Here is a 19,675-nt window from a genome sequence, read left to right on the forward strand (position 1 = left end):
TTCTCCCTCTACCTCATACTAATATCAATCATGTTGTATTCCAAGTAAGCATTTTTTGAGACACGGTCTCACTTATGAAGCCCTTGCTAGCCTGAAACTCACTATAGACCAGTCTAGCCTCAAACTTATAGAGATCTATCTGCCTCTGCCTCCGGAGTGCTGGGATTGAAGTTGTGAGCCACCATGCCTGACTCTCCAGGTAATTTTTGTATCTAGGGAGAAAGATAGAGTTGATGGGACAGTTATGAAAATAAGTAGTAGAACTTAACATCCAACTAAAGCCAGATAAAGAGTTTTGTTAGGACCTGTGCTAATATTGATATGAACTCCTAAAAGGCCTTGTACCTCTATCAAACCTGACTTTGTTGAAAGACCTCAGTGTATTTCTTCTTCCGCTTAACTTCTTCCTTTCTTCTTGGTGCCTTGAAAGTGAGTTAATCTTTAAATAGAAGTATGCACACAAGGGTCACCAGCTGCCAGTTCTATTTAAAGCTCTGTCAGTCCTTTGGGTCAGCTGGGGCCGAGGGTAATGTGCTTCAGTGGCCTTGTGAGGATCAAGCTGTTCTAACCTGAGTGCCCTTACCCTTGCCCCACTGTGGAGTCTTTCCTTTTGCCCCTGACACCTGCTTCTGATTTCCTTTCCAACTGGATTAGGTTGAGAAGTTGACCTGCAGTTGCCAGGAAGTAGTTTTAGCACAGTCATTTGGGCACTTAGTGTCAGGTCTCCCTGGAGACAGCAGAGTACGGTCATACTGGTTACACAAAAGTAGCAGCTTTCTGCTCCTACAGATGGCAAATAGTATCAAATGCAGTGTAAGTATAAAGGCAAAGATTAGCTAAGAGACCCAGCCTTTTAAATCGAGAATTTGCAACATCCATATTAGACAGTTTGTATTTGGTTAATTAATTTCAAAAAAGACGACTAAAAATAGTTCCTTGTAGTTTCATAATAAAGGTGGAAAAGTTAGGAACTTTTTTCCCCTAAAGTAAAGCTTTAGTATTAAAAGGTTTTTTTTTTTCTAAGTGTACTAAATTCTTTACATTAGCAAAACTGGAATGTTTTGGCAACATAAATTTTCCCAACAAATATTGTAAAACAATTGTAGATATCTTTGTTTTATGTTTGTCTTTGACTGGGTCATGAAATTAGAGGCCACTTTTTGTTAGATTAGTAGGCCCTCAAACTTCCTCAGGGCCCCTAAAGTTTTTTTTTTGTTGTTGTTGTTGTTAGCTCTATAGACCAGGCTAGCCTCCAACTCTGCCTCTGCCCCCTGAGTGCTGGGATTAAAGGCGTGCACCACCACCGCCTGGCTTTTGTTGTGGTTTTAATGGTCAGTTCTGTAGAAACATTTCAGCCTTTGCTCTGCTGCTAGGCTTTATAGCTTCAGGGATACGTGAAAATCTCACCCCGTGATGCCATTTCATCACTCTTAGTTGTATATTAAATTTTAAGAAAGATAAAATTACATGGTATCCTTGAAGGCTTGAAGCAAAGCATTGTTATTAATTAGGTGAGGCTGAAGAACGCTGTAGCCTTGTACACCACACTTGAAAATGGCTACCAGGCTGCTGGACTTGGTAGTCCACAGACTGCATACCTGAATACTGGGGAGGCTGAGGCAGGAGACAAGCAAGTTCATGGCTGCCTGGGCCACAGAGTGATTTCAAGAATACCTCGTGAAATCCTGTTTTAAAGTAAAAAGGGAAAGATCTTCATGGTGCTAGAGCTTGGTGAGCTTTAGGTTTAATCCCCAGTGCTACAGAAAGAAAAGAAAAACAGAAAGGACTGACAAGATGACTTAGCTGCTAAGGGATATACCGCCAAGCCTGACAACCTGAGTTCAGTCCCTTGAGCCCACAGTGTCCTTCACATGAATGCGCCTACCCACGTTCACATAAATAAATAATTGTAATAAAAATTTTAAAAGAAAAAAGAAACTTGTTACCAGGAATTTAAGAGTATGTTTCAGTGTCTGGAAGAAAAACTAATGAGCCATTTTATTTTAAACATTGCTCTGTAGAATATTAAACTCTTTTCATAATTCTCCAGAGTAGGGCTCGGAACCTCATTTACATGTGTGTTTTCTTTCCCTCACTGTTCCCTGAAGGCTGCCCTTGGAGCTGGCTTTTCTGACAAGACTCCCGCTCACACTGTTACCATGGCCTGTATCTCTTCAAACCAAGCTATGACTACAGGTATGTGTAAATGGAATCCAAAGGTGCTTACTGATTTTACTCCTTTTAATTAATCTTAAGAGAAGTAAGCAATTAGCTCTTTATTTGTGTTTTTATAAAGATAAAATTGTATGGAAGTTAGGAATTTTCCAGAGTAGTTTCCATGCCCTGTGGGGACAGTTGCATTCTTCCTTAGTCCTGGGCTGGCTGCTACTGGGACTGTCAGTGGGAGGAGGTGCATAGTTTATCCTGCGTAGGTAATTCTGATTGGACATTTTCCCATGAGGACAGAGTACTGCAGCCTCAAGCATCAACATAGTTGTTAATTCCTGCTCTCGATGGTCTAAGTCATGGCGTGGGAATATGTCTTAGCTGTGAGCACTTGTTGAGTAAGCATGAGGACAAGAGTGGATCGATCCCTAGCACCTACATAAATGTGTAGGTGTGGCAGCCTGCTTGTAATCTCGGAATTTGGAAGGCAGAGACAGGATTCCCAGAGCAAGCTGGCTGGCTAGACAGTCCACATTCGTGAGTTCTGTTCAAGTAAGGGAACTTGTCTCAATATACAAGATGAACACAGTTGAAGACCAGATACCAGCCTCTGGCTTGTACACACATGTACACACACACACACACTTCACCATATGTGCCCTAACACCTGTGAGCACACATTCACACATGCAAAAATGTTTTCATTTTTTTTCTTCACTTGGTACCCACATTCTTGGCAATCTATATGATATTTTAGCTTCTAACAATCTTCCTAAAATTGTGGGATGTCAAATGGCTACTTCTAAAGACAGGAAACTTGAGAGGCTTAATATTTAATGTTACAATAATATCAAGGCCAGATTAGACCGGTCAGTTCATGGATGGCGAGGAATGATGCCAGAAGCAGTAGTTGGGGGCTTCTCTACTGAGCAGGGTGCAACAAAATATTGCATGCCAGTTGCCATACAGGAAAACCTAGATCTGAGAAGTCAGATACCTCATGTAGTAGAAATTAATATTCTCTGCATGGGGAGGGGGTGGAGTGTGGAAGAAACCTTTCTGAAAACTTAGGCTGGGAGCATATAAAATATAGAAGATGTTTAGGTTTAGAATGTTGTTTGAGTTGGGCTGGAGAGATGGCTCAGCACTGGCTGTTCTTCCAGAGGGCCAGGGTATGATTCCCAGCACCCACATGGCAATTCACAGCTATTAACTCCAGTTCCAGGAGATCTGATGCCCTCTTGGCCTCTGTGAGCACTAGAAACAGAGGTGGTGTACATGCATATATGCAGGCAAAACACACATACACACAGAATAAAATAAATAAATTAAAAGAATATCAATTTATTTAAAAGTTGATGTCAGACTGGGTGGTGGCGGCACACACTTGTAATCCCAGCACTCGGGAGGCAGAGGCAGTTAGATCTCTTGAGTTTGAGGGCAACCTCTTCTACGGAGTGAGATCCAGGACATCCAGGTCTACACAGGAAGTTCCTTTCTCAAAAAACAAAAAAAGGAAGGAAGGAAAAAAGAGAAGGAAAGGAAAGGAGAAAAGTAAAAACTAGTCAAGTGTAGTGGCTGCAGTAAGGAGGCAGAAGCAGATGGATCTCTGTGAGTTTGAGGTTTAGAAGCCAGCCTGGTCTACATAGTGCGTTCCAGGATCCTGTGTCCAGAAGAAAAAAAAAAAGGAAGGAAGGAAAAGTTAAAAACTGATTATTATTATATAAAACTGATAACTGTTACAAAAAATTTTCATGTATTTATTTTGCATGTATGCATGTCATGATGCATGTGTAGAGGTCAAAGGATAACTTGTGGAAATTGGTTCTCTCCTTCTGCCATATAGACTATAGGGATGGAGCTGAGTTCCTCAGGCTGCCTGTTGAGCCATCTCGCTTGTCCTCATTTATAGAACTTTTTTTTTTTTTTTTTTTTTTTGGTTTTTTCGAGACAGGGTTTCTCTGTGGTTTTGGAGCCTGTCCTGGAACTAGCTCTTGTAGACCAGGCTGGTCTCGAACTCACAGAGATCCGCCTGCCTCTGCCTCCCGAGTGCTGGGATTAAAGGCGTGCGCCACCACCGCCCGGCCTTTATAGAACTTTTTAATCAAGAAGCTTATATTTCAGTGGTTTGTTATTCCTACAAAGTTGTTCATGCACATATCCTTTGTATCTTGTAGCTGTTGGTCTGATAGCTTCTGGCCAGTGTGATGTTGTTGTGGCTGGTGGTGTTGAGTTAATGTCTGATGTCCCTATTCGTCATTCAAGAAAAATGAGGAAAATGATGCTTGATCTCAATAAAGCCAAGACTCTGGGCCAGCGCCTGTCCTTACTCTCTAAATTCAGGTTGAATTTTCTATCACCTGAGGTAAGACTTTTGGATTTAATATAAATAAAGACGAGTTTCCAGAACATCCTGAGGCTAGATTACTGTTAGATATAACACATACTCTAATGGCTATATATATTCTCATGATTACAGGGCAGTGTATTTGGTCAAGATGGGGGTGGGAGTAGTTACAAAAATTGAATTTGTAGAGACTGGAGAAATGGCTTATCGGTTAAAGAGCACTGAGTTCCAGAGGACTCAGATTCAAACCCACATGGCAGCTCACAACTGTCTGTAACTCCAAGATGTGACACACACACACACGGACATACATGCAGGCAAAACACCAATGCACATAAAATAATAAAAACAAATAAATAAATTATTAAAAAATTGAATTTGTGCCGGACAGTGGTGGCACATGCCTTTAATCCCAGCACTTGGGAGGCAGAGGCAGGTGGATCTCTGTGAGTTTGAAGCCAGCCTGGTTTGTAAGAGCTAGTTCCAGGACAGGCTCCAAAGCTACAGAGAAACCCTGTCTCGAGAAACAGAAAAAAAAAAATTGAATTTGTAACCTGGGCATGATAGCACATACCCTTAATCTTAGCACTTTAGAGACAGAGACAAGTGAATCTATGTAAGTTCAAGACCAGCATGATTTACATAATCAGACTAGCTCCAGAAATGTGTCTGTTAGCCCTCTTTAGAAATATGTTTGCTCACAAAGAGATTTCTGGGATCTTTTATTCCCTCTTTCGCTTTTTTTTTTTTTTTTGAGCTAGGGTCTTGCTGAGCTACCCTCAAATTAAAAATCCCCTTGCGAGCTGGGTGATGGTGGCACACGCCTTTAATCCCAGCACTGGGGAAGCAGAGGCAGGTGGATCTGTATGAGTACGAGGCCATACTGGTCTACAAGATCTAGTTCCAGGACAGGCTCCAAGAGCTACAGAGAAACTCTGTCTCGAAAAAACAAAACAAACAAACAAACAAACAAAAAAACAAAATCAAAATCCCCTTGCCTCAACCTCCCGGATTAGAGGCATGTGTCCCTAAATCCAGCCAATAAATAGATTTCAGCTTTTCTAAATAACACTGAGTAATCTTACATAACTGTAACTGACTATAACTGTTCTCAATGTCCCCTTTGCTAGCTCCCTGCAGTGGCTGAGTTCTCCACTAACGAGACCATGGGCCACTCTGCAGACCGACTGGCTGCTGCTTTTGCTGTTTCTCGAATGGAACAGGATGAATATGCACTGCGTTCTCATAGTCTGGCCAAAAAGGCACAGGATGAAGGGCATCTTTCTGATATTGTACCCTTCAAAGTACCAGGTAAATGGTGAGACTTAAAGGATTTCTTTATTTTTTTTTTTTTCGAGACAGGGTTTCTCTGTGGTTTTGGAGCCTGTCCTGGAACTAGCTCTTGTAGACCAGGCTGGTCTCGAACTCACAGAGATCCTCCTGCCTCTGCCTCCCGAGTGCTGGGATTTCTTTATTTTTATCTTTCGTTTTATGTGTATACCTTAGTGTTTGTATGTTCATCATGTACATGCAGGTGTCCAGGGCGTCAGAGCCCCTGGAACCAAGGTTACAGGTGATTGTGAGCCAACTGATCTGGGTGCTGGGAACAAATCTGGATCATCTGCAAGAGCAGTAAGTGCTCTTAATGATGCTCAATCATCTCTTCATCCCTATACTAAAAACCTTAAGTGATAACTTCTTAAAGACAGGGTCTTAGCATGTGACCCTGGAAGCCTTGAGCTCACAGAGAGGCCTGCTTTTAGCCTCCCTGGTGGTATGATTAATTTACTTTTTAATAAGTAAATAATTGTTTCCAAACTACTCAGCTTTTATTCTTTTTCCATTTTTGTTTTTCAAGACAGGGTTTCTCAGTGGCTATGGAGCCAGTCCTGGAACTCTCTCTTTAGACCAGGCTGGCCTCTAACTCACAAAGATCCACCAGCCTCTGCTTCCCAAGTGCTGGGATTAAAGGTGTTCGCCACCACCACCCAGCTCAGCTTTTTTTTAAAAAAAATATTTATTTATTTATTTATTTATTTATTTATTTATTTATTTATTGTGTATACAATATTCTGTCTGTGTGTATGCCTGCAGGCCAGAAGAGGGCACCAGACCCCATTACAGGTGGTTGTGAGCCACCAAGTGGTTGCTGGGAATTGAACTTAGGACCTTTGGAAGAACAGGCAATGCTCTTAACCTCTGAGTCATCTCTCCAACCCCCCAGCTCAGCTTTTATTCTTAAACATAGACTCAATTTTAGATTTATGTGGTAACACAGGTAAGCTTTAAAAAGATTTTTGCTCCGGAAGCAAAGGCAGGTGCATCTCTGTGAGTCAGAGGACAGCCTGGTCTACACGGGTCTACAAAGCAAGTTTCAGGACAGTCGGGGCCACACAGAAAAACCCTATTGCGGAACCCCCCCCCCAAAAAAAAAAAAACAAAAAGAAAAGAAAAAAGAAAGGTATTTTTGTTATTTTTAAAACAAAGTCTCATATAGACCTGGTTGGGCTCATATTATGTTACTGAGTCTGGCCTTGAACTCCTGATCTCCTCTGCCTCTACCTCCTAAGTGGTAGGATTGCCTGTACATGCTACCATACCCAACTTTAAATTTTTATAAGTGCTACTCCTGGAGTATCTCTCTCTTTTCTCATCTCTGTGTGTGTAATCTCGACTTGGTAATCAGAGAAGACTTTCTTTTAAAGATTAGGATGTGTAGCTCAGTAGTAGTGCTTGCCTCAGGACAGTCAAAGCCCAGTGGGGTGGGGGTTAATCCCTAGAACTAGAAAGAATAGAAAGGCTTTCTTCATAGTTGACAGATAATATTTACATTCCATTTGTTAGGTTTTTAGTAACATGTATGTGTTTTTGTGTGAATATATGAACATGCATGTGGATTCTTTAGAGGCCAGAAGAGGTCATTGGTTCCCCTGGAGCTGGAGTCATAGGCAGTTGTGAGTTGCCCAATGTGGGTGCTAGGTACTAAAAGAACAGCAAGTGCTAACCATTGAGCCATCTTTCCAGCCCCCCTGTTCTTATCATTTTTAAAGCATATTGCTATAGAGAAGATAAATAATGCTTACAGTTTCTTAGAGTTAAAAAATTATTGTCGTTATAGGAAAGGACACAGTTATGAAAGATAATGGGATCCGACCTTCCTCATTGGAGCAAATGGCCAAACTAAAACCTGCGTTCATCAAACCCTATGGCACAGTGACAGCTGCAAATTCTTCTTTCCTGGTAATTGTCAATGCTATTTGTGTTTAATAGAGGCTTTTCTGTGTTCTCAATAGAAGAGTTTACAACAAATTTGCTTGTGTGTTATTGGAGGCTTAAAACAAAGCTATTCACTGTGAAAGAAAATGTTAAAGGAAAATCATTTCAAAAAAAAAAACTGAACAGACCACAAACTGAGTGTGATAATACAAACCTGTAACCCCAGCATTCAGAATATAGAAGCTGAAGGATCAAGAATTTACAGCTAGCCTTGGTATGCAAGACCCTGTCTCAAAAATCCAACAAATAAAGTTTTGCTTTGAAGATAAGATTTCCTTATGTAACCTAGGTTGGCCTCAAAGTTACAATCCTGCCTCAACCTCCCTGGTGCTGGAATTACAGGCATGTACCATGTTTGAACACCAAGTTGAAAATAATAGTTTTAAGGACTTAGATCTCTCACTGTACTGATACAGAAGCTATTCTTTTTTTAAAATTGATATTTATTGAGCTCTACATTTTTCTCTGCTCCTCTCCCTGCCTCTCCTCTTCCCCTTCAATCCTCCTCCAAGGTCCCCATGCTCCCAGTTTACTCAGGAGGCCTTGTCTTTTTCTACTTTCTACTTCCCATGTAGATTACATCTATGTAAGTCTCTCTAGTGTCCCCATTGTTGTCTAAGTTCTCTGGGATTCTGGTTTGTAGGCTGGCTTTCTTTGCTTTATGTTTAGAAACCACCTATGAGTGAGTACATGTGGTAATTTTCTTTCTGGGTTACCTCACTCAAAATAATGTTTTCTAGCTCCATCCATTTTCCTGCAAAATTCAAGCTGCTGTTATTTTTTTTTCTCCTTTGTGTAAATGTACCACATTTTTCTTATCCATTCTTTGATCGAGGGGCATTTAGGTTGTTTCCAGGTTCTGGCTATGAGAAAAAAAGAAGCTGTTCTTCTTATGCCCTTGACCATTTATCAAACTTGTATTGCTTATGCTGGGCAGTGGGAATGGAAAGGACAGTTGTGATACAGTGAAGTACTATGGTGGCTGTACATTAGCCACTGAGGATGTCAGAGTGGCTTCTCAAAAGAAGTACTAAGTGGATTTGGTGTGTGTCTGTGCACCATGTATGCACAGTGCACATAGAGGCCAGAAGAGACATTGGCTCTTCTGGAACTGGAGTTACAGATTGTTCTTCGGTGCTGTGTGGAGACTGGAAACCAGAACTGGCTCCTCTGGAAGAACAAGTTCTTTTAACCCCTGAGCTGTCTGTCTCTCCAGCCTCAATGTTTCTTTGACAGTATAGCTAACCAATTACTACCACCACACTCAGCAGTGACCACACTATTGTAGTATCCATAAACCATTTTTTTGTTTGCTTGTTTTTTGTCTTTTCAAGATAGTTTCTCTGTGTAACAACCCTAGCTGTCCTGGAACTAGTTCTTATAGACCAGGCTGCCCTCGAACTCTCAGAGATCTGCCTGTCTCCCAAGTGCTGAGATTAAAGGCATGTGTCACCACTGCCCATTTTTATAATTTATTTAAATTAATTTTATTTGCATTGGTATGAAGGTATACTAATGAAGGTATCAGATCCCTTGGAACTGGAGTTAAAGACAGTTGTAAACCACCATGTGGGTGCTGGGAATTGAACCTGGGTCCTCTGGAAGTGCTCTTAACTGCTGAGCCATTTCTCCAATCCCCATAAACCATTTTTTTATGTATAGTCACTTGTGTTCTCAGACTTTATGGCTACCCTACTGGTGGCTACATGCTCTTTTTAGGATTGCAGAGTTTTTAAAAGGGATGTATAATTGAATGTGACAGAACTTGTCTTGATTTTTGCATATTAAATGGACTGGTTTCATTTTCTTTTGAATTGTGGAGGACGTTCTTTCTTCCTTCCTTTCTTCTTTCCTCTCTCTCTCTTTCTCGTTCTTTCTTTCTTTTTTTTTTTCTGTTTGAGACAGTGTTTCTCTGTGTAGCCCTGGCTGGCCTTGAACTCACAGAGATAAGCCTCTGCCTCCTGAGTGCTGGGATTAAAGGTGTGACCTCCACTACCTGACCATTCTTTCCTTATTGAAATAATGGTAAAGGGCTTTTTAAAAACAAACTCCAGAAGTGTTTCTTTCTCTCTCTCTCTCTCTCTCTCTCTCTCTCTCTCTCTCTCTCTCTCCCCCCCCTCTCCCCTCCCTCCCTCCCTCCCTCCCTCCCTCCCTCCTTCCTTCCTTCCTTCCTTCCTTCCTTCTTTCCTTCCTTCCTTTCCTTCTTTTTCTACTGTTTATGCAGTGTTCTGTCTGCAGGCCAGAAGAGGGCACCAGATCTCATTACAGATGGTTGTGAGCCATCATGTGGTTGCTGGGAATCAAACTCAGAACCTCTGGAAGAGCAGCCAGTGCTCTTAACCTCTGAGCCATCTCTCCAGCCCCCCAAAAGTACCTTTTTGTCCTGTAACGTCTTGATTATTATTTGGGATAAAAATATATGAGATGTGTTCAAAGTTTTCTAAAACCATGGTTTTAATGTTCTCACTTGCCCACCTGTGTCTTCTCTCGATGTTTTGCCTCTAGAATAAAATCTCAAAGTTGTGGGCAGGAGGCAACAAAGAAACAGCACAGAAAATGTAAAAAATAAATAATTGGAGTAAATAAAATATTGTTCTAATCCATAAAAAAATTTTCCTGTGCTCTAAACAAAAACCTATAGGTTCTTATTTCTAAAGTTGCCTCTCCCAATGTATTTTGACAAATTATGATACCTTATGAACAATGTCTGCTACCATTGTTCTCCCAGAGTGGCTCAGTGTGTTTGCTTGATTGTGACTTAATAGTGGATACAGTAAAGTGAATTTGTTATATAGATTCCGTATAGATCTGTTAGTGGACTCAGGAACAGACTTAGGAGGTGACTGCCGGGAGACCTCCAGATGACATCATTGTTCTGTTCCTATTTCAGACTGATGGCGCTTCTGCGATGCTCATCATGTCAGAGGAGAAAGCTCTGGCCATGGGTTATAAGCCAAAGGCATATTTGAGGTAAAGTAAATATTCTGGTGAATTGCCTGTGATTTCTTTATTTTATTACTGGAGCTAATCCTTTCTGTTTTTTTATTGTCTAGGGATTTTATGTATGTGTCCCAGGATCCAAAAGATCAGCTTTTACTTGGGTAAGTAGTAGTGAATATCTCTCTGGATTTCAATAAAAAGTATTTGAATTTTTATTACATTTATTTAGTGTATGGAGGGTGGTGGAGTATAATTTTCTCCTCTCACCACGTGGGACCCAGGGATCAATTGCTCACGGTTTTTTTCTTTTTTCTTTTTTGTATTTTTCGAGACAGGGTTTCTCCGTAGCTTTTTGGTTCCTGTCCTGGAACTAGCCCTTGTAGACCAGGCTGGCTCGAACTCACAGAGATCTGCCTGCCTCTGCCTCCCGAGTGCTGGGATTAAAGGCAAATTGCTCACGTTTTTACACAGGTTTCAAAGTATGTTAAGTATTTTATTTTCATGTCACTATTCACTGTGCTATATAATTAGACAACACTTCCACCCTGTGGGGTGTGTGTGTGTGTGTATGTTTATGTGTTTTGGGGTATTGAAACCAAGCACTCCCAGCACTGAGCCTCATCCCTATCCCACAGGATCTTTCATAAATGCCTCTGGTTATCTCTCATTTGTGGTGATATTTTGTCTATGATCTAATAAATAAAGCTTGCTTGAAGATCAGAGTGCAGAGCTAGCCACACTAGGTAGCCATAGAAGCCAGGCAGTGGTGGCACACACCTTTAATCCCAGAATTCGGGAGACAGAGGCAGATGGATCTCTCTGGGCTACATGGAATTGATCTAGTCTAAAAGAGAAACAGAGCCAAGCAGTAGTGACTCACCTTTATTCCCAGTACTTGGAATTCACATACCTTTAATCCCAGCACTAGGAGACAGGAAGGGATATGGCTGAATATGGGAGGAGACAGGAGCTCAGGGTAGTCAGTCTGAGAAGGCAGTCTGAGGAAGCAGTCTAAGGACAGGATCGCCCCTTTGCTCTGAGCATCAGTAGAGGTAAGAGCTCTAGTGGCTGGTTGCTCTTTTTCTTTAATCCTTTATCTTTCACTTCCTGATGGCTGACTCCAAGTTTTTATTATTAAGACCAATTAGAATTCATACTGCACTCCTTTTTCCACTGGCTTCATTGTAACCTTAAAGTTAGGCAAGTCCTTCCCTGCCTTGCCCCTTTCAATGCTGTTCCTTTTTTCTTTAGTTTTAACTTACCCTTCACTGTTTGCCTGCTGATTATCTATCTGTTTTTCCAGTTCTATAGTATGGTAAAGATGAAAGGCATATCTTTTTGTATCCTCAACACTTAATTAGTATTCGTATAATAGAACCAATGAGTGAGTATAAAACTCAATTTGGAGTATACGAAGAAATGCTTAAGTTAAACTGAAAAGTTTTGGGCTACTACCTTTTGTTTGCTTTCTTTTTCAGACCAACATATGCTACTCCAAAAGTTCTAGAAAAGGCAGGATTAACCATGAACGATATTGATGCTTTCGAATTTCATGAAGCCTTCTCAGTAAGTTGTTTATAAGACACATCTGAAATGTATAAATCATTAAAAATGAAACTCATGCTTGTAAGGAGTGGGGCTTTGTATTTCAGACTTGACTTTTTTGAAGGGAGGCTACGTCAGAAAATAGGGTCACACTTGTGTTGAAAATATACCCTTGAGGATGTTTCTTAGAGACCTCTTAAGAGGTGTTAAATTATTTCTTTAAGACACTTTCACTGAGAACTGATACAAAGATTTGCTTAAAGTTACATGTCTGTGTCTTAGATAAAGCCCAGAAGAGCATTGATAACAAAATCGTGAATTATTTTCCTCCTAGGGTCAGATTTTGGCTAACTTTAAAGCCATGGATTCTGACTGGTTTGCACAAAACTACATGGGTAGGAAAACCAAGGTAAGTTTCTAATAAAGAATATATGCTTGAATTTCCCAGTAAAAACAGTAAGCCTTTATGTTGTCTTCTGTAGGCGAAGGCTGCTTGCTCGTTTCCTGGCCCCTCAGACCCGAAATAATCACACAGAAACTGTATTACTTAAGTACAACACTGCTTGGTCAATATCTTAAGCATATTTCTAGCTAGCTCTTACATATTATTAGTCCATTTCTATTATTTTATATTTTACCATAAGACTCGTGGTTTACTGCCAAGGTTCTGGGGCGTCTGTCTCCTTCGGCGGCTCCATGGCGTCTCTTTGACTCTGCCTACTCTCTCTCTCTACATTTCTGTTTGGATTTTCTACCTAACTTTACTCTGTTAAGCCATCGGCCAAAAGCAGCTTCTGTATTAACCAATGGAAATGAAATATAATCACAGCATACAGAGGTGAATCCCACATAAGCTTCTGCTGGTCTCATTCCTAGGTCATACACTGGTTTGTAAGGTGGTCAGTGTTGTTTACTTTCCTCTGGGTTGCCTGCTTCTCTTAGGAAGAACCTGATTTGATTGATCTTAAGTAAAATTGCTTTTAAACTGGTGTTTGTTTTTGTGGGAGCCAGGTTGGAGCACCTCCTCTGGAGAAGTTTAATATCTGGGGTGGATCACTGTCTCTGGGACACCCTTTTGGAGCCACTGGCTGTCGGTTGGTCATGGCAGCCGCCAACAGACTGAGGAAGGATGGAGGCCAGTATGCTTTAGTGGCTGCCTGTGCAGCTGGAGGACAGGTACGTCACCGCAGTGACAGACAACAACAGTTTTCTTTTGGGAGATAGGAAGACTATTGATTTTAATTCTGATATTTCAAAGGAAAATGCTCTTTAAATCCAAGCTGTTCTTTTTTAAAGTGTTTTCTTGTTTATAAAATTAATAAGTTATCATAATGGAAACTATGTAAAATATAAAAATATACAGAAAAAATAGTTTATAATTTCTTTGCCAGGCACTAATGTTAAAAGCATCCCAATGTATTTTTTCTTTAACAATACACTTTTATTCATTTACCTAATGATCACAACACCTTATCTGTAAACTCTGGGGAGGCAGTGTCTGTGGCTGTTCACCCAGGCATGACGTGCTTGTCTCACGTGTTTGAAGTCCTGGGTTCAGCCTCAGCACTGCCACAACAAAACCACCCTCCTCAAGAACAGAGGCCTTAACTATCTGTAGACATTTGGCTGCTGTTCAACCAAGGGTTTTATTGTTTTGGTAGATGTTTTCCTGTCTACTTCACTCCATTATTGAGCCAGCATTCTACATACTATAACATTACACTGGGAATAAAATCCAGAAGGAAAACTAACTGTGGGCTTTTATTGTTTTTTTTTTTTAAGACAGGGTTTCTCTGTGTAGTCCTGGAACTTGTTTTGTTGGCCAGACTGACCTCAAACTCAGAGATTGCCTGCCTCTACCTCCTGAGTATTGTGATTAAGGCCACCACGTTTACTAGCATGTAGTCTTTTTTTTTCTATTCTGATATAAACAGATTTTTTTTCTTGCATATTATAGACACTTTTACAATCAAGACAAATAAGCTATAGAAGAGCATAAAATCCTATCTTGTAGCCATACCACCCTAAATATACCTGATTTCTCAAAGTATAAAATCATTTCAGACTGCCTCCTCTCTCTCCCCCTGCCTCTCTCTTTTCCCCTTACCCCCTTCCCTTCCATTCCATAACCTACTAAATAAACTCTATACCCCACAAAAAAAATCATTTCAAAGACTTTATAGACAGCTTTCTCCTAGAGACTTTGGAGGAAGAAAGGTTATTTATTCTACTTATAAGTTGAGCCGGGTATGGCGACACACGCCTTTAATCTCAGCACTCAAGAGGCAGAGGCAGGTGGATCTCTGTGAGTTGGTGGCCACCCAGGTCTACAGAGTGAGTTCTAGGACTGCCAGGACTACACAGAGAAACCCTGTCTCAAAAAAAAAAAAATGTTGAAGCATTTGTTGCTTTATAGCCTGGAGCTTTTTGGTGATAGTAGAGATGAAACCTAGGTCTCCACACATACTAGACTGCTCTACTGGGGATAGTCCCTAACTCAGAAATGTCTTACCATTTGTGTGACTCCCCTAACTGAAACTTTGCATGTTTAGGCAGGAGCCTGCTTCTCTCTGCCTGCTCCCTCACAGAGAGACTGTGTGTTGCATGTAGTCCACAGAGATTCCCTCCCTTCCTTTCAGGTGCAATTGTTCTCTCTATCCCACAGAATTTAAATAACATTAGGTGATTTTGTGGATGACTGAAGAAGAATGTTCAGTGTCTTTCTTTTAGAAGTTTTAAACTTGCCACTAATTGTTTCATTGAGCCAATAGAGTGACACCACATGATTAGGAAATTAGAGCAAAATTCACTGTAGCTGGGCAATGGTGGCGCACCCCTTTAATTCCAGCACTCGGAAGGCAGAGGCAGGCGGATCTCTGTGAGTTTGAGTTCAGCCTGGTTACAGAGCAAGTTCCAGGACAGGCACCAAAGCTATACAGAGAAATCCTGTCTTGAAAAACAAACCACCAAAAAAAAAAAAAAAAAGAAAAGAAAAACCAAAATTTTTTAAGAAGATCACTATTGTGAATCTAGAGAAGAGCAAGATTTTTTCTTCTTTTTTTAAAATAACTTATTTTTATTTTATGTTTATTGATGTGTTGTTTACATGTATGTCTGTGTGAGTGTGAACTGGAGTTACAGACAGATGTGAGCTGCCATGTGGGTGCTGAGAATTTAACTCCAGTCTTCTGGAATAGCAGGCAGTAATCTTACCACTAAAGCCACCTCTCTAGCCCTAGAGCAGTGTTTTTCATCTTTGGCATTGTTAATGTTCTGGACCAGTTAATTCTGTGGGCTGTGTGCTGTACTGTTAAGATGCCTCCACCCATGAGATTCCAATTGCAACAAATTCTTCCCAATCCTACCCTGGCCTGTATGTAGGCACATAGTTGAAACAAGTAGAAATACCTCCAGACATTGCCAGATATCTTCTGGAGAGAGTGGGAGGCACCTCTCCTAGCTGATAACCACTGATCGATCGTGTTGGAACATGAAGATAGTGCATTATAAGTGTTCTGTCTCCTGTAAATCCTTTGGATAGCCCTCAGGTCAGTCAAACCTTCCAATCTCCACTTTTTTTTTTTTGTTTGCTTATACATTGTCAAGGTTTTGAACCAATATATATGCTAAATTCCAGATGAAGATCTTGTATCAGAACCTTAAACTTACATAGTATTGAACTTGGTGCCTTGTAAATAATAGTTTCTTAATACTTATTTAAGGGAGTTGAACCTAGAAGCTGGGCATTAGGCTGTTTACTGGTTTGATGGCAGTCCAGCGATAAGGACAACTGTTTATCAGATTGGAAATCCTAGCTGTTTAGGTTTGACTTGGGTCACAACTAGTACCCAGAGCTGTGCAGAGTGTTGGAGAAGGGACATTGTCTTTTCTTCCTACCCTTACGTACGTTCGGTTCATCTTCTTAGCCAGAGAATAGTGAAGAGCTGAGAGCCCAGGCCTCAGAATCCTCACACCTGTTTTCAGATCTGGTCTTACTTAACTGTAACTTATGGTCTGACTGAGTCACTTAATCTTTCAAATCCTGCTTGGGTTGAAGATGTGGCCCAGTGGTAGAATGCTTGCCTAGCATGCCTGAGACCCTGGATCAATCCCCAGAAGCACAGAAACTAAAATAAAAGCAACCATTTATTACACTTATTAGGACTTACACTCTATATTACACTGAGTCTGCTGCATATATGTATCCGTGTGTTTATATGAGAATAGCCAGTTGTGTATATATAAATACATGCGTGTCTATATAATGTGTTCTGAGTTAAAAATGTTTATAAAGTCGTTCTAAACTAGGCACCATGAGCTCCATTTTATAGAGGAAATGGGGGCTCAGAAGGATCACACAGTAGCTGAAAGTGTTTGTGTACACTGTTCGCTTGCCTCCATACTGGATGGATTTGTCACTTTTCATTGCTTTCATTACTTTGACTGGACTTTTTTTCTGTCTACAGGGTCATGCTATGATTGTGGAAGCTTATCCGAAATGATTGCTGTAGAGGAGGTGACCTGATTTCTGTGCAGCACTCGCACTGGGCAATGCCATTTCAATGCACTACCGAGTGACACCTGTAGTCCTAGCTCTTCTTAGGAACATTTGTGGCCTTCTTAAATACTTTGCAATCAAGTCTTGCCAGTATTCCAAGCTTTCCGATGACCACAGCTTCTGCTCTCTAAGTTCCAGGCTATCACAGATGTGTACACAGTTCTCGTTGTCTTTTGTCACAAAGACTAACGGCAGCAGCTTAGAGAGAGGTTAGCTGAGGTTTGGGATCATCTTTGTAACATTTGCAGATTCCTCCTGTTCCTGTCTGTGTCATAAAGGTAATTATTTTTTTCTAAAATACAAACCTATGTGCCTAAATTAACTTACTATGGAAAAAAATAATAATCTAAACATCTCTGAAAACTGAAATGCTTGGATATATAAATACCATTTTGGCTAACCCTAATAAAGTAGAACTGTATTAGAGGACTGTTTGTAGTCTCTTTTTTAGTGGGAGAAGATGGTCTTTTTGACTTACAGGCACCTTTTGCCTTTAATTACTCATTTAGAACTTACAACTATTTCAGTCGATTGTGAAACCACCAGGACTGACTGTAAGTAATATCCTGCCTTATAATAATATGCTTCTCCTATTGCTTAATTGAAGCAAATTGATAGCCTTGGAGACGATCCTGTTTGTCAGGGTTGGTGTCATGTGTAAAAACATGGCTATCAGAGACTCTTGACAGCTGTGCTGCACAAATCACATGTATGTTATTCTGAAAAGGTCATAGCTTCAGTTGTGGACATTTAAATGTTGCTCAAATGTATGGAAGTTGCTGTCTGAAAGATCCAGGGGCTTTTAGGCAAGGAACAAAGTGTTGACCTCTGAAAGGTACTTAAGAGTTTTCTTGGTAAATTAAAACATTGTATGTATGTATGTATGTATTATGGGATTTTGTGTGGTGCTAGGAATTAAAAGTCAGGGTCTCATGAATATTAGGCAAGTACTCCACCACTGAACTTCAGCCCCAGCCCATAGTGTGAGTGATATATATTTGTTTTTTAAGTTTCTTCTGTGTTGCATGAATAAATACCTAGAGACAGATATTGGGGTTCAAGCTAAAGATCAGAAAAGCAAAGCAGCTAGCCATTGGCTCTTACCTCTGTCTCAGACCGAAATGGGCAAGATCCTGTCTCCACAAATCCTCAAACTGAAGACTGAGCCTGATACCTGTCTCCTCCCACTTTATATGCCTCTCTAATGCTGGGATTAAAGGTGTGTGCCACCACTGCCTGACCTGTATGGCTGACTAGTGTGTCTGCTTTGCCCTCTGATCTTCAGGCAAGCTTTATTTATTAAAACACAAATGAAATACCACTTCTGAGTCCAAATTTATTTTTAGATGTCTGATCTAAATTTTTATCAGTGACATTTGTGTTTTAATATTTAGTGACCTTTTCCCAAAAATGACAGAATCCTTATCACTTGGTCTCTGGTCAATAAGAAAAGAAAACCTAGCTGGGGGTAGAGGAGTTGCACACCTTTAGTCCCAGCTCTTGGGAAGCAGGGGCAGGCAGATCCTTTAAATTTATGGCCAACTTGGTCTACATAATGAGTTCCAGGACAGCCAGAGCTACATACAGAAACCCTATCTCAGAAAAAAATAAATAAGAAAGAAAAGAAGAAAAAGAAAGCATTGCTAGAAATAGCAGTGAGTAATTTTTCATGGGAAGCTAGCTGATGTAATGCTGCGCTCGTCTATTTTGCTTGTGTTTACCACACTTTATGCTGTAGAAGTGGACTCCCTCAGCCCATCAGAGGGAGAAGGTAAAAGGACTTCCCAGTATTCCTGTAGTGTCCAGGAATGCTTTGGAGGAATCCTAGACTTAAGGAAGCAATGGCAGTTGTCTTAGTTGAGGTTTCTATTGCTGTGATGAAACACTAACCAAAAGCAAGTTAGGGAGGAAAGGGTTTATTTGGCTTATACTGCCATATTGCTCTTCATATTGAAGGAAGTCAGGACAAAAACTTGAACAGGGCATGCAGAGGCTATGGAGGGTGCTGCTTACTGGCTCACTCCCCATGGCTTGCTCAGCCTGTTTTCTCATAGAACCCAGGACCACCAGCCCAGGGATGGCACCCCCCACAATGAGCTGGGCCTTCCCCCATAAATCACTAATTGAGAAAATGCCTTACAGCTGGCTCTCATGGAGGCTTTCCTCAACTGAGGCTCCTTCCTCTCTATGACTTTAGCTTGTGTCAGGTTGATACAGAACCAGCAGTACCACTAACCACACTTTAGAAATGCTTTAATTTTCCCAGAGTTATTTAAATATAATAGTTAATGAATGAAAGTTAACTTTGGGAGTCAGAAAAGCTCTTGAGTTGGGGAAAATAGGGACTGGAGAAATGGCTCAGTGGTTAAGAGCACTGACTGCTCTTCCAGAGGACCCGGGTTCAATTCCCAGCACCCACATGGCAGCTCACAACTGTCTGAAAATCCAGTTCCAGGGGATCTGACACCTTCACACCAATGCACATAAAATGAATCATAAAAAATAAAAGAGTTGGGGAAAATGGCATTCATCTAAAGCACTTCCATGAACTGGCCACGTGGCTCAGCAGGTAAAGGTGCTTGCCACCAAGCTGAAAACCTGAGTTTGATCTCTGGGACCCATGAGACCACCCGTCAGTCCCAAGTAACTAACATGAAGATTTAATATGAATTTTAAATGCTTGGCCAATAACGCAGGCTTATTACTAACTCTTACAGCTTAAATTAACCCAATTTTTATTAATCTTCATTCTGTCACGTGACTTTTACTTCTATCCCATTTTGTGTCCTACTTGTTCTCCATCTGGCTGGTGACTCCTCTGACTCCTCCCTTCTTCATCCTAG

The 19,675-nt window shown here is 40.8% G+C and overlaps 1 protein-coding gene across 2 annotated transcripts in view; it reads left to right on the top strand.

Moving 5' to 3' along the window:
- Hadhb (hydroxyacyl-CoA dehydrogenase trifunctional multienzyme complex subunit beta) overlaps nt 1–17,258 on the top strand; it is a 36,628-nt gene extending 19,370 nt beyond the window's left edge. For both annotated transcript variants that reach the window (XM_075955085.1, XM_075955084.1), the window contains exons 7-16: nt 2,109–2,196; nt 4,344–4,531; nt 5,644–5,824; nt 7,632–7,753; nt 10,680–10,759; nt 10,843–10,890; nt 12,208–12,295; nt 12,609–12,683; nt 13,286–13,450; nt 16,741–17,258. In XM_075955085.1, coding sequence (XP_075811200.1) covers nt 2,109–2,196; nt 4,344–4,531; nt 5,644–5,824; nt 7,632–7,753; nt 10,680–10,759; nt 10,843–10,890; nt 12,208–12,295; nt 12,609–12,683; nt 13,286–13,450; nt 16,741–16,776 — 1,071 coding nt within the window. In that variant the 3' untranslated portion in view covers nt 16,777–17,258. The remainder of the gene's footprint in view (nt 1–2,108; nt 2,197–4,343; nt 4,532–5,643; nt 5,825–7,631; nt 7,754–10,679; nt 10,760–10,842; nt 10,891–12,207; nt 12,296–12,608; nt 12,684–13,285; nt 13,451–16,740) is intronic.
- The last annotated feature ends 2,417 nt before the right edge of the window (nt 17,259–19,675 follow it).

The sequence above is a fragment of the Microtus pennsylvanicus genome, chromosome 21 (assembly GCF_037038515.1).
Source record: "Microtus pennsylvanicus isolate mMicPen1 chromosome 21, mMicPen1.hap1, whole genome shotgun sequence".
NCBI lineage: Eukaryota > Metazoa > Chordata > Mammalia > Rodentia > Cricetidae > Microtus > Microtus pennsylvanicus.